This window comes from Coccinella septempunctata, chromosome 5, assembly GCF_907165205.1.
Source record: "Coccinella septempunctata chromosome 5, icCocSept1.1, whole genome shotgun sequence".
In the NCBI taxonomy this organism is placed as follows: Eukaryota; Metazoa; Arthropoda; class Insecta; order Coleoptera; family Coccinellidae; genus Coccinella; species Coccinella septempunctata.
In genome coordinates this window covers 32,663,758-32,675,988 of record NC_058193.1, presented here as the reverse complement: position 1 = coordinate 32,675,988, position 12,231 = coordinate 32,663,758, and the positions used below count along the sequence as shown (strand labels likewise).

Below are 12,231 nucleotides of genomic sequence, written 5' to 3'. Positions count from 1 at the left end.
CTGTTAATACTTTAAAGATAAGTCGATATAGATCGTAATATTTATGATTTTATATCAGCAGGTATCTAACTTAATGTCTTTGATTTGATTGATCATTCAGAAGGCGAAGCCCTTGTATGATTCATTTGTACTTCCAAGGAGGTTTTAGAATTTCGGTGTTTGGTAAAATGTTATACTTCTTCAAGTATTGTATTTTGTTGATCATTTCTTCGAATCTTATTGTTCTTACCTCAAAAACTCTCACTTTGGAGACAAGTAGGTACTACAATTACCTATTTCAATAATGAATCATGTTTAGTTTAAATCCAAAAATCTGTATCAGTGAAATATATCAGAAAAAAAGTGGTCAAACAAGTTATAATTGTAGAGGTGTTCAATCTGCGACTCATTTACTGTCATTGAATAATGAAATAACTGCTCAAAATTTTCCCCTACTGGCGGTTTTCCGTAAATATCTGCTAGCGAAATCATTCGGATATTCTCGACAGTGAAGAATGATCGATTTCATGGAAGTTCCAGCACATTTTTTTCGAGTTAATCAATATGGTCGTCAGACTATTTTATACACCTAAATTGGCCAATAATTTACTCGTTTGTAAATGTCCGTAATAATGGTATAAATACTTTGTGCATATACTTTAGCGTTACCGTATTCATAGCTTATCGTTTCGCCTTGAATTTTTTTTTATCGAACAGAGCAATTCAGTTCCTGACTGGATATTTTTGGAAAGCAAAAATTATCCATATACAAAGTGTCTGTAAATAAATACGAAGGACTTCACTACATGATTCCTCGATGAAAATTAGCAGGGTAACCATAAGAAAATTTTTTTGTACAAAATCTTTCCCACGAGAACAATTTTCGAAGGAAAATTAATGCCTTCATATTATATAGATTTTTATGACTCAGTGTTTTTTAGAATACGTAAAAAAAATTAAAACTCTTAACGCCTTCCAAAGGCTGTATCTCGGAAGGGATGTCGATTTTGTATTTGTATTTTTCTTCGCTGAAATCCCTAATTGTGGATAACGTATAGTCCATTTTCGAGCGCTTTTTGCTACGAACAAGAAGCTCTATCATTTTGCCGAAATGTTCTGACGTCTGATACGATTTTCGACAAAATGTTTCAGTTTTGACAACTTGTAAATAAATTACTAGAATTCCGCTAATAGGCATTAGGGGAATTTTCATGAAGTTGATTTCTTAAAATCCCAATATCTTATTCGAATTCCAGGAAATTATTATGCATCTATACTATAGCTATATCTCGATTACGAAATCACTCTCGATGACCCTTGAATGCACTACACGAGTTTCTAATTATCGAAATATTTTCATCGGTTTAACGTTCTATTTCATTGGCCAATTTCCGAAATATCGATTAATTTAATCACGGAAAAATGCAGATGTGGGAGACAAAATTCAGCAGAGGACTTTACAATGGCATGTGTGTACTTATCAAGTCATCCGTTGATGATCGATTTCACGTTTGATTGAATTTACTCGATTGTTCGTGAAATTGAATTCGAGCCTTTTATGTATATTGAACGGGATTAAGATTCTTCAATATTTGTTTCACTACCTGTATTCAAATCTGAATAACTCGCCGATAATTGTAGAAATAGTTGTATAAAATATTATTATCCACCATCTATATGCATAAAGTCATCATAATTGATGCGTTTCCTTGATCATTATTCATAAACACAGATATTTTTCAAATGAAATGAGATATTTTAGAAAAGATCTCTTGATGGTGGATAAAGTATAGTATTCAACCCGCATGTACATATGGACATTATAACATGCACGTTGAATAATATACTACATCCTCTTTTAGCTCATTGTTAATGAACTCATAGTTTCAGTTTCATTTGATGAAGTATTTTTCCTTCCCCTGTGTACGTTTGACAGATTGGCCTTTATTAGTTATATGTATACACGGTGGCTCAAGTTATTTTGCCTGCTATCTAGAGGTGTATTTTTTCTGACATATTCTGTTAAATGAGACTGTAGAAGTGACTGATGGAGAACTGGAGATTTAGCTCCCTACTACCCGAATTTTGATACTACGCTTTTCTCTTATGCACAGGTGCATAAAGTAGATGGCCATCTACACCTAAAATGATTATTCTATATCCATCTTTATTCCGAATACTGACTGTTCACATTTTAATGCAACTTGGCATGTCCATTTTGCGCATCTGAGAGGAATGTTTCATTACTTTTTCACCATCAACACAAAGAATACCGATATTGATCTGCAACGCTGCTTTCTATCTAACACCATTCCAGCGGAATATTTTTAGCATAATAGAATGAAAATCAGCCAGACGCTCATATTGTGAAATGTAAAAGATCACGTAGGTCGTAGAGAGTTGTAGCATTCGTTGTTTTTCATTGATGGCGCATGATTGTAATCTTGAGTCACGTTTTTCGTAACGTGGGAAGCCACGTGATGTCGAGGCTGTTTGATAAGCTAGAGACAATGTTGCCGAGGTGAAACTTTCGTCTGTACCGTATAAAACATGCTTTTGAAGGCGAGCAGGGAATTTCAATTCTTTATTAAGGTCGATTTGTTGATAATCTGGATGCCATAACTCGCCTATTTATGGACGCTGTCGAACGTAAGGGTGATGCACAGAACAGACTTACTTTATGGGGTGATGGTCGATCGTTAGTAGGTGATTTGGCCCCCAATGAATCAGAGAAAATTGAAAAGATTTTCAAATCGTCTATTGTCATTTTGAACCCGAAACGACTAATTTGTTCGACTCGTAGAGATGAAAAGGTTACAAGTGGACTTTGTTCACGTGTAAATCAACTGTGAAATCTGAAATACGAAAACCCTTGATTAGATCACAAGGGGTCATTGGACACCCATTGCCATTCTTCTAAAACAAGCCTGGACTCGTCTAGATGTAGAATCTACACAACAATCAACAGATTCATCAATAAAATGGTTACTTGAGTTTTTGTAACAAACTGGCGAATGCGCCAAACTCTGATTACTTATACAGTATACAATATACTGAGTGCGTTGATACATTTTAGGGCATATCCGGTAAATGTACATTTCCTGTATACTGACCTATGAGAACAGTTAGGTTTGATATTTCTTTTGCAAAATAGTTTGAATCCGCGAGAACTGTATTGGACACAAAATGGCGGATGCGCATTAGTTAAAAATATAATCTAACGCTCAATAAAATTTCGGAGTTGTGATTCAGATAAGGCCGAAAATTACAACTATGATTTCATCGGACAAATATCATTCAGTCTTTCAGTCGGAATATTTATTATCCAGTTCCTGTCCATATTTTCTTTGCGCCTTTCCTTTGGGACTCCCTGTGTAATGTCACATCCTTGAGAAATGAATGAATAACGACTAGATGATAATATTCATATCCAATCAATTTTTTTCAGGAAAATGACAAGATCCGGAGAATTATATCACCCGTCGTTAGTATGCAATAAATCAACTTACGCAATAAAATGATGTTGATAGCCTTCATATTATTGTTTGCACACAGGTTGGAGTTCGGCAATTGACTTTTCGAATAGAAATATCAATTTTACTATTTTGAATCGGGATTAATCTTTATTCCTGTTCTTATCTCGGAGAAAAACAACAGAGGAGTTGTATTCTTTCTATTCTACTTGTATTCATTCTAATCTCGTGGTTCATTGTTGATATCGTTTTTCTTAAAACAATTATCGAAAGAGATTATAGAAGGACGAAAGAATTAAATCAAAAATTGTTATTTTGTGGAAGATAAAATATATTCCTTGCTCTTTATCATAAGAAATATTGATTCCATATCGAAATTTTCATTTTGGTACAAAAAATACCCTTATTATTTGAAAACTACCATCAAACAAGATGTGGCTTGTTTTGGGTGAAATTAATCAACTGAAGTTAATTGAAAAATATCTATAGAAACTTTTTTGCTGCAAATTAGATAACTTGCACACCGTGTATATTGGCTGAACCCGAAGTATTATTATATCCTAAATGGGGGATTTGGTTGCTTTTCGTGGGCTTTAAAAAAAATTTCACGTAATGCTGGAACTCAGAATGGTTCAAGCCGGAAGTCCAGGGCCACGCGAGGGGGAATAAAAAAATTCCACGGTTCGCAATTTAGATCACGTTCGACCCGAACGTTTTCGCGAAACGTGGATGATATGACGCGTATTGGAATTCTGAACGTGATCGTTACACAACCGCACGATTTTTTCTAATAGAACTGCGCTGTTCACTTTCAAACCTTCATTGCAGAACGAAAAACAGCCTCATAAATATTACTTTATTTCGTTATGTAACGAAAAAATACGACGATTAATGACTAGCTCGGTGTGCACGTGTATTGGAGGATTTTATGTAACTAAACACGTAGAATCCAAGAAAATACCAAGCTCCACGTTTTCCACACTCACGTAGATGGAAATTCACATGTGATCGCATGTATGGGGCGAACAGCGTTATCACAATGGTGAATATATCAACTATAGATTTTCCAGGTCCACCTCTGGTGGAAATGATTCCAAAATATCAGGAGTAAATAAATTCTTCCTCGTTTTTATCAAAATTGAAAATTTGTTGTGATAGAACGATACATAACGTTTTACTCAAAGTATTGACTATCACTATCTACTACGATGAAAATGGTTTGAAATCTACAGAAGTTCTTTTTCATAATTCAATAAGAGAATTGAAAACCGAAATTGGTGGATTCACTAGATCAAGCTCTCCTCAAATAAAAAGCTGTTCATCATCTCTCGAACTAAAAGTGAAAATTCTATGTGCAGGCTAGAATTCTTCTACAGTTTCATGTCAGCTTGTTATTACCCAACACAGATGGCTATGTGAAATAACGCATTTTTTGAATCGGTCAGATTTATTACAACTTCATTTTTAAGTTATAAATTGTATAATATCAACTTTTACATAGGAAATTGGTTTTTGGGAAGGTGAATAACTTTCCATATTGAAATTACAGTTATATAAAACATTACTACTACAATTTATTTCCATAGATAATCTGTATATATAAATGCTTGCATTTATATAAATCTTTCAAAGGTGATCAGAATTACAAATATTTTCCCGATAAAGCTCAAGAATTCTATAGGTCAACTTAATAAGTATTCAATAGCTTCAAATAACTATTTCCTAGATTGAAAATATGATTGTTACTGTTGTAATTTTCATTGTCACTACCTATATGAGTATATTGTGCAGGATGTGGAGTTTCAAACTCTATAATATCAGAATTATTCAACTGGTTCCATCAATCATGTTCATGATGTGGTATCTCCTCCAATTTATAAATTTTTTTATGAACAAATTATTTATTCTCAATATTGAGACTGAGATTATTAATCACATTTTTTTCAGTCATACCCTTTGTACTGATTGATAAATATTTTCAATAAGTTCTTAGACCTTCAATAATTCTCTTGAGTTCAGGCAAAATAGGTAATGGCCTTGCTGGCCAGATTTTACTACTTTTTATAGCAGTACTTTCTTTCTCTATTTTTTCTAACTGAAGTATATACGGGTAAATTCTTTGTTCTATCCACTCTGTGATGGTGAAATTATCGAAAACACCCTCCATCGCTTCGAAACTGTTTCTCACTAATGACAACATGTTATGGTATAATCTAGGAAGTTCAGAGACAATTTCCTCTATTCGCAATGGGGAGCTGAATTTTCTGCGGCTATTATAATCAGTCAGCCAACCCTTCTGTTCTTTTGTTTGTTTAACGAAATCTTTAGTTTCAGACTCGGCAGCATTGAGCTTGTGAACTAATCTAAAAATGTGGCTACCGGGGAACAAGCATCTTCCAAGTTTGTCCCAGAGAAAAGGATCGTACTCCAATGAAATGAAAGGTGATACAGAATTCTCTCTAGGACAACTCAGAGCAGATAGAAATATGGATTTGAGGGATGCATTGAAATAGCCATATGTAACTGCTGTCAAACTAAGAGCTAAAGAAGGTACTGCTGCTGGTAATGTCTCACATAAAATAGCAAAGTGGTCATATCTTTGCCATCCCGTTAGCACTAAACCGACAAAACCCCCTCTGAAATCTTCAGCTTGATGGGACATTAAGTCCAACCACCTTAGATTATTTTCAAGGTGCCTTTTAGCATCAGGAACATACAGACTCTCCCCAAATGCCCCCTTGAAGGCCGAAGCAGCCCAAACTCTTGGAAAAATGGCTGAATATTTTGACCAAATGAGAGGCTGCACAAACCGATAGATATCTTCTGCATACACCCAAATCATAGGTTCCACAAGTGCTCCAAGATTCATGTCTAGTATTGTCTGTTGAGAGATGTGACGGAGCATATCGTCCCATATTATAAGTTTCAGGGATGGAAAATTCTTTAGAATCATGGTACTAACATTTTGGACATGTCGTAAAAACAATGTTTCACGTAATTCTAAACGACATAATTCACATTCTGCCATTTGAAAGACTTCGTCACAACCAATATGGAGATATTTGATTTTTGGGTGTAGAGCCATGACCTGAAAGAGATTCGGATGTGAGCTTCCTGGATGATAATTTTCATGATATAGGATAATATAATTCAAATACTCACTACTAGGAATAAAAAGAAACCATGACAAACACTTTTATAAAGTGGGGAAATGGCACTATCACTTGCCCTCAATCAAAAATAATGAATTCTATAAATAAAACAACAAAGAAATCTTGAAAGAAAACAGGCTGAATCAAATGGGTTTCAAGTTTACCTGATTAACCATTTCTTTGATAAATTCGAGAGAACCGTTCCTCTTAGGACAGAGTGCCTGTGGACTATCAGGCACCTCTCTCAAATTCCGAAAATCTTGTAGTTTAAGAGCAAACTCAAGATGACCAAAAGTTTGTATCAATGGAATCACTTCCAAGTGAGATTCTTCAGCAAGATTCAAAATTTCAGCAATTTGTACTTTAGTATAAGAATTTTTTGCACTCATATTCCTCAAAACGCCATCATAAGGAAACATATCCTCATATTCTGGAACAAAACAATTAGGTATTATACAACAGCACTCATGTCATAATCCACACTGAATTTTTAAGGATGTTTGATTTTTAGACCCACCTATAAGTATTCCAGTGGCTCCTAGATTTTTTATAAATGGAAAAAATCTTCGATAATAGGATATTAAAGGTGGAGCACCCTTCAAATCGAGATGAACAAGTCTCTTTCTTGGTATGTATGGATTTTTAATGTAAGAGTTAACAAAAGGAATCCCCAAATTTTGCTCTGTTTCCATTGATGCTATATTCTTAACGGAATCTAAATAATTCAGAAAATTCTCATCTTTAGCTAGGATTCTCTCATGTTTGTCCTGAGAATATTCATCAACGTTTAAGTTATCACTGGATTCATTCTTGCTGAGGAAATTAACTCTACTCGAATCCATCGTTTCTTTCAACAGTTTGGGGAAGATTTGTCCAACAATTGGCTCAACATCTCTGTTGTAGTGTATACCAAATATTATCAAAATCAGGAGAAAAGCAATTATTAACATTGATGATTTTTTTCGCCTCACTGACGATATCAAATGTAATAAATATTTATTCATTTTTATTCCTGTGAATTGTTTATTCATACATTTTTTCAAATTCAAATTAAAGCTCTGCATATACCCTGTATACCCCTATTTCTGTTGCAACTTGTGCACAAAACAAACAGTCGTTGCGAATCATCTTCGAACGAAATATTTTAAAATGCGAACCAAACAACCTTTGTCCACAACACAGACCACGAACGACACAAATACACGGCGGTGTTTACAGGGTTGCAGGCAGGGGGTGAAGCGAGAAGAGATCTAACCTAAAATCAATAAAAATTTCCATTTATTCATTTTCATAAATACTCTTCCAGATATTTGAATGAATTTTTTATACTTAGTCCCAAGATCTGAAACTAAAAATATTCATTGGCGATGGACCGGACATCATTATTACTGAAATTACCTCCAATACGCGAATAAATGTATAAATGGAAATTATTAAAAAAAAAGCTCTATTGTTACAAAAAATAGGCAAAACAGTGAAGGGAAGTTAAAAGCTTCTTCGAATTCATAACCAGGCCGGTCTCCCTTTCAGGTTACAAACTCGCTATCGCTGCTGGGTTCCCATGTATACAAATTATTCTTCAGATAATTCCTGAATTTCAAATCAGATCAAGTTGAACACAAGTATTTGGTTTTAAAAAACCGCTTTAATGTTAGTGCAAAATTTGAGGTTCATCTGGCAAACAGTTTCTGAGATACATGGGTTTTTTCAAATTGTTCTATTTTATTGTTATATTTTATAATAATTCTTTTGTTTATTATATTTAGAGAAGACTAAAAATAACAAATTACGATTTTATTCCTATTGCATGTCTGGTGATCAGAAGAGGAGATAATAAATAAATTAAAATTCCTTATTCGGTCTTTATCCCATCATAAAATATTAACATAGTTTGAATTTTAGATTAAATTTCTTCATTATTATCATTTGGACAAACAATATTCTTTGCACTTCTTCGTTCAACCACAAGATTTTTGTTTCCAAAGCTTCTAAAAGGTTCAAATGTTTCATCATTATCTGAGCCAATTTTTCTATCTAAAAATTTTATAATTACATGTTAATATTTTTCTATAGAATAGTATTTGTTACGAACGGGGTTTTTCTTGATATTTTTCTTCTCTTCTCTTATTTCAGAATTCATGTGTTCTACCATATCTCCAATATTTGCCATTTTTGTTCTAACACATAGTAAAAAATCATATCTACAATTGAGAAGGATGAGTTTAGAAAATTTTTCAAGACTGAATTATAATGTTTACAAATCTACTCTAGCTACATCTTTGGGGGTTAAATACTCGGGGCCCCTAAAATTATTTTCGAAGCAAGTTATTCCTCTATCCAGGTTTTGCTGTTCTAATTCTAAATAATCCAGTCCATTGTTTAAAAATTGTTGATTACATTGAGCTCCGGTTACAGCTAAAAATATGTTTTGCAACTGAAATGAATTGATAGAGGTAGATATTGTAATATGTAATATGGAAATATGGATTTACATTTTCCTTGTTCTTTTCCACGAACTCTGTAAATGTTTCCACGACAATTTGATTTCTGAATATTTCCTCATAAGTGCAAAGTTCTTCGAAAGATTTTGTGATGAAATCATCAAATGCATTGAACGTGAATTTTGCTGACTGTGTCATGCTAAAAAGTAATTGTCAGGATTAAGATGTTTAAAAACATCAGTCAGGATGAACACTTGGATCAGATTTATGTTTGAATTGAGTAGATAATAAATTATTGTTATATTTGCGAATTTAGACCTTTACAATGCAACCCTATCAGTGTAGAGTAGGCAAGGATTTTTTTTTTGGCGTAGGAATAGTGGTGAGCTAGAAGGAGGCTTAAATCATAATTTTTAAGGATGGGCCCAAGGGATGCTGAGTCCGCCTCTGGATTCAGTATGCTCATAGAGAGCTGCTCTTCCTCATTTCATTTTCCACAGAGTTTTCATGAGTCATTTTTGACAAAAACATGACAAGAAAGATAATGGGGTTATGTTTGTTTAAAATTTTTTCCAATTATATTATTCCTTTTAATATGTATTTTTATTATGAAAAAATTAAAGAGTAAAATTGAGGAGGGACCCGAACTTTAGGTAGAGATTTATGTTATTGAATAATTCACATGAACTATGGAAGTTAATCCCCTTAGTGTAATTTTGGTCAAATCAGATAGTAAGGGGGATAGATTGTTATTCAGGTACCCTTTCAATGCTAAACAAAATAATGAGAGGTCAGGAGCAAGAAGAAAAAATCCATATACTCTAAATGTAGTTGAGGATCTGTTACAACCTCCACAATCTTCCTCCAATATTAATAAAGGGAACTTGATTGGTTTGGGCGATGAAGTATTATCTTCTTTATTTGCTGTCAAAATGGAGCTTTACAATAAAAAATTTGAACTTAAGGTGAACGACGTAAGGTTTGTTAGCCATCCAACACAACTTCAATTGAGAAATAAGCTAAAGGATGGCTCAGCTCATATGTTGATCAATATTGTATTTGCGTTACAAGCAGCAGCTAGTCAATCAGTAGGTAATAATATAATTTCAGTTCGATAGGTTGTTATTAGTAGGTAATTAAAAAAATGCATCTGATGTCTTTTAGTTAAGTGTTATCATGATGTAAGTCAGAGAATGGGAATTGCTTTGAGACATGAAGAAAGGAGAAGGGGATATGTTAGTGATCAAACGCAACTTATGACTTCTACTCACGATGATGGACTACAGAATAGCCAAGAAGCGTTTGGTATTATTTTGGAAACAAGTAGCCTAGCTAAAAATATTAAAAAAATATATGATGATCTCTGTGGCAATGGTGAATTTGTTAAAATACAACTTTTCCATATTCTCATTGGAAAAATTAATTTTTAGGACTCATAGATATAAGAATAAATGGCTGGATTCCTTTGAGTTTTTGCCTGCCACAGAAAGCTCATCAGTGCCATTTAGGAGGAAAAATTATAGAACCTGAAGATATCAACAGGTAGGCGTTTGAGGGTTTTTAGCCATTTACATTCTTTGAAATATGAAATTTTCAGATGTTTGAATGCATTACGACCCTATCATAGTCTGTTGCTGTTATATCCTGTGACAGAATTGAACGATTTCTGTTCTTTAGATGGTTCACCAACACTTAAGCGATTGTTATCTCAGTATTCTCCTTTAAAGAACCTGCAAACTTTAGCACTTGATTGTGATCTTACACTCACCCATGTAAGTAATCATAACATGTATATGATATAGATACATCTGTTGGTCAGATACAAACTAAAAATGAATCGACATCTTTCAGGTTTTTGAATTGACTGCTCATTTAGTGTATTGGGCAAAAGCAACAGTCATATTTCCTATTTGTTCCACTAATAAATATGTGATATCTCCTGATGCACGTCTTCATAGGAATTCCCCATTAATGGATAAATTCAGTGAAGCTTTTCCTGGACATAACCTATTGAAAGTAATCAGTGATTACTCCCTGCCAACGTCATTAGGGCAAAAGTGCAATCCGTTGTTCCACCCATCTAAGCAGAGTCATTTGGTGCAAACCATTATTTGGATGTTACAACATCATCTCCTTTTACAATTGCATACCTATGTTCAATATATGCCTTTGGATAATATGATGAGACCTTCAAAGTAGGTATCAATTGTTGTAACTATTGATTTTCAAACATTAATCACAATTGGTTACAAATTGGCTCATAAATTCTATTGAATAGTCCAATACGTGAACTAACTTGAAGACTGGAGAATTTGTAGCGCAACCTCTTCTTCAGGAATGGTTCATCAAAGCATAGAACTGTTAGCACACCACCTCTAAGAAGTAATACTGCAGTATCAAGTCCTTATCCTGAACATTCCAGAGCAGAATCTGAGAGTGGAACATCAACCGTTTCAGAAACACCAGAACCAAGAAGTGAAATAGATGTCATACCCAGAAGTATCATGTGAGTTTGAAAATGTTTATTGCAATCGGAATTCTTTATGAAAAAAATAACATTGATGGTCTTAAATCCTCAGTTTATATGCTGTATGATTACTTTTCTCAGGTTAGGTGACATGAGTTTCACTTCTAATGAAGAAGAAAAGCAGGATTATCAGGAGGAATTATTGCTGGACTTTCCCGATGAAGAAAGAAGTTCCGTTTTCAAGGTTCTTCTCCGTATAAAAAAAATGACACCCAAATTTATCTGGTATTTTACAGATTCCTGCGACTAATAATCCCGAAGATCTTCGTCTCTTCGCGAGGCTTTGTAGAAGAAATTACTTCAGAGGCGAGCATCACATCGAGGAAATAATGTATTTGGAGAATTTACGAAGGAGCCAACTCCTTCAACTTTTAGATAAATTTAGGGATGTTTTGTTGACTTACGAAACTGAAGATCCCGCCATAGCAATGTTTTCCTGTGCGTCATGATGTTTATGGAGAATGAGTGTTTAAAATTTTAATCGTATATTTTTCAAGTGTAAATTATTTTAATGCAATTTCAAGAATTTGTCACCAATGAAAATAATGTCAATAAATGATTTTTATATATAGTAGTACTTGCTTCAAGCGATTTTTTTACTGAATTTCTTGGGGGGAAGGTAAGATTCAACTTCATACACTAAAATGATTAGTGGAAAA

General features: G+C 33.8%; 3 protein-coding genes across 3 annotated transcripts; 1 reads left to right on the top strand and 2 right to left on the bottom strand.

Moving 5' to 3' along the window:
• Positions 1-5,053: 5,053 nt before the first annotated feature.
• On the bottom strand, positions 5,054-7,954 carry LOC123314563 (hexosaminidase D-like). Its single transcript, XM_044899913.1, has 3 exons — positions 7,122-7,954; positions 6,769-7,034; positions 5,054-6,540 (listed from the first exon to the last, which is right to left on the bottom strand). The coding sequence occupies exons 1-3, from the start codon at positions 7,666-7,668 to the stop codon at positions 5,431-5,433; spliced, it is 1,923 nt and encodes a 640-aa protein (XP_044755848.1). The 5' UTR covers positions 7,669-7,954; the 3' UTR covers positions 5,054-5,430.
• Positions 7,955-8,446: 492 nt separating this feature from the next.
• On the bottom strand, positions 8,447-9,365 carry LOC123314568. Its single transcript, XM_044899918.1, has 4 exons — positions 9,097-9,365; positions 8,863-9,038; positions 8,697-8,805; positions 8,447-8,638 (listed from the first exon to the last, which is right to left on the bottom strand). Exons 1-4 carry the CDS (start codon positions 9,241-9,243, stop codon positions 8,486-8,488), a joined length of 585 nt encoding a protein of 194 aa, XP_044755853.1. The 5' UTR covers positions 9,244-9,365; the 3' UTR covers positions 8,447-8,485.
• Positions 9,366-9,575: 210 nt separating this feature from the next.
• On the top strand, positions 9,576-12,146 carry LOC123314565 (GATOR complex protein NPRL3). Its single transcript, XM_044899914.1, has 8 exons — positions 9,576-10,137; positions 10,210-10,419; positions 10,476-10,587; positions 10,643-10,817; positions 10,897-11,240; positions 11,381-11,551; positions 11,654-11,756; positions 11,809-12,146. Exons 1-8 carry the CDS (start codon positions 9,735-9,737, stop codon positions 12,019-12,021), a joined length of 1,731 nt encoding a protein of 576 aa, XP_044755849.1. The 5' UTR covers positions 9,576-9,734; the 3' UTR covers positions 12,022-12,146.
• The last annotated feature ends 85 nt before the right edge of the window (positions 12,147-12,231 follow it).

Excerpts from the sequence above, each read along its gene's own strand:
- LOC123314563 (XM_044899913.1), bottom strand. The coding sequence starts at position 7,668 with ATGCAGAGCTTTAATTTGAATTTGAAAAAATGTATGAATAAACAATTC. Across the intron at positions 7,035-7,121 it reads AGCCACTGGAATACTTATAG|AATATGAGGATATGTTTCCT; the intron begins GTGGGTCTAAAA and ends GTTTTGTTCCAG. Across the intron at positions 6,541-6,768 it reads TCAAAGAAATGGTTAATCAG|GTCATGGCTCTACACCCAAA; the intron begins GTAAACTTGAAA and ends AATCTCTTTCAG.
- LOC123314568 (XM_044899918.1), bottom strand. The coding sequence starts at position 9,243 with ATGACACAGTCAGCAAAATTCACGTTCAATGCATTTGATGATTTCATC. Across the intron at positions 9,039-9,096 it reads TGGAAAAGAACAAGGAAAAT|TTGCAAAACATATTTTTAGC; the intron begins GTAAATCCATAT and ends AATTCATTTCAG. Across the intron at positions 8,639-8,696 it reads AAAATATCAAGAAAAACCCC|ATAGAAAAATTGGCTCAGAT; the intron begins GTTCGTAACAAA and ends TAAAATTTTTAG.
- LOC123314565 (XM_044899914.1), top strand. The coding sequence starts at position 9,735 with ATGGAAGTTAATCCCCTTAGTGTAATTTTGGTCAAATCAGATAGTAAG. Across the intron at positions 10,138-10,209 it reads AGCAGCTAGTCAATCAGTAG|TTAAGTGTTATCATGATGTA; the intron begins GTAATAATATAA and ends GATGTCTTTTAG. Across the intron at positions 10,420-10,475 it reads TGATGATCTCTGTGGCAATG|GACTCATAGATATAAGAATA; the intron begins GTGAATTTGTTA and ends ATTAATTTTTAG.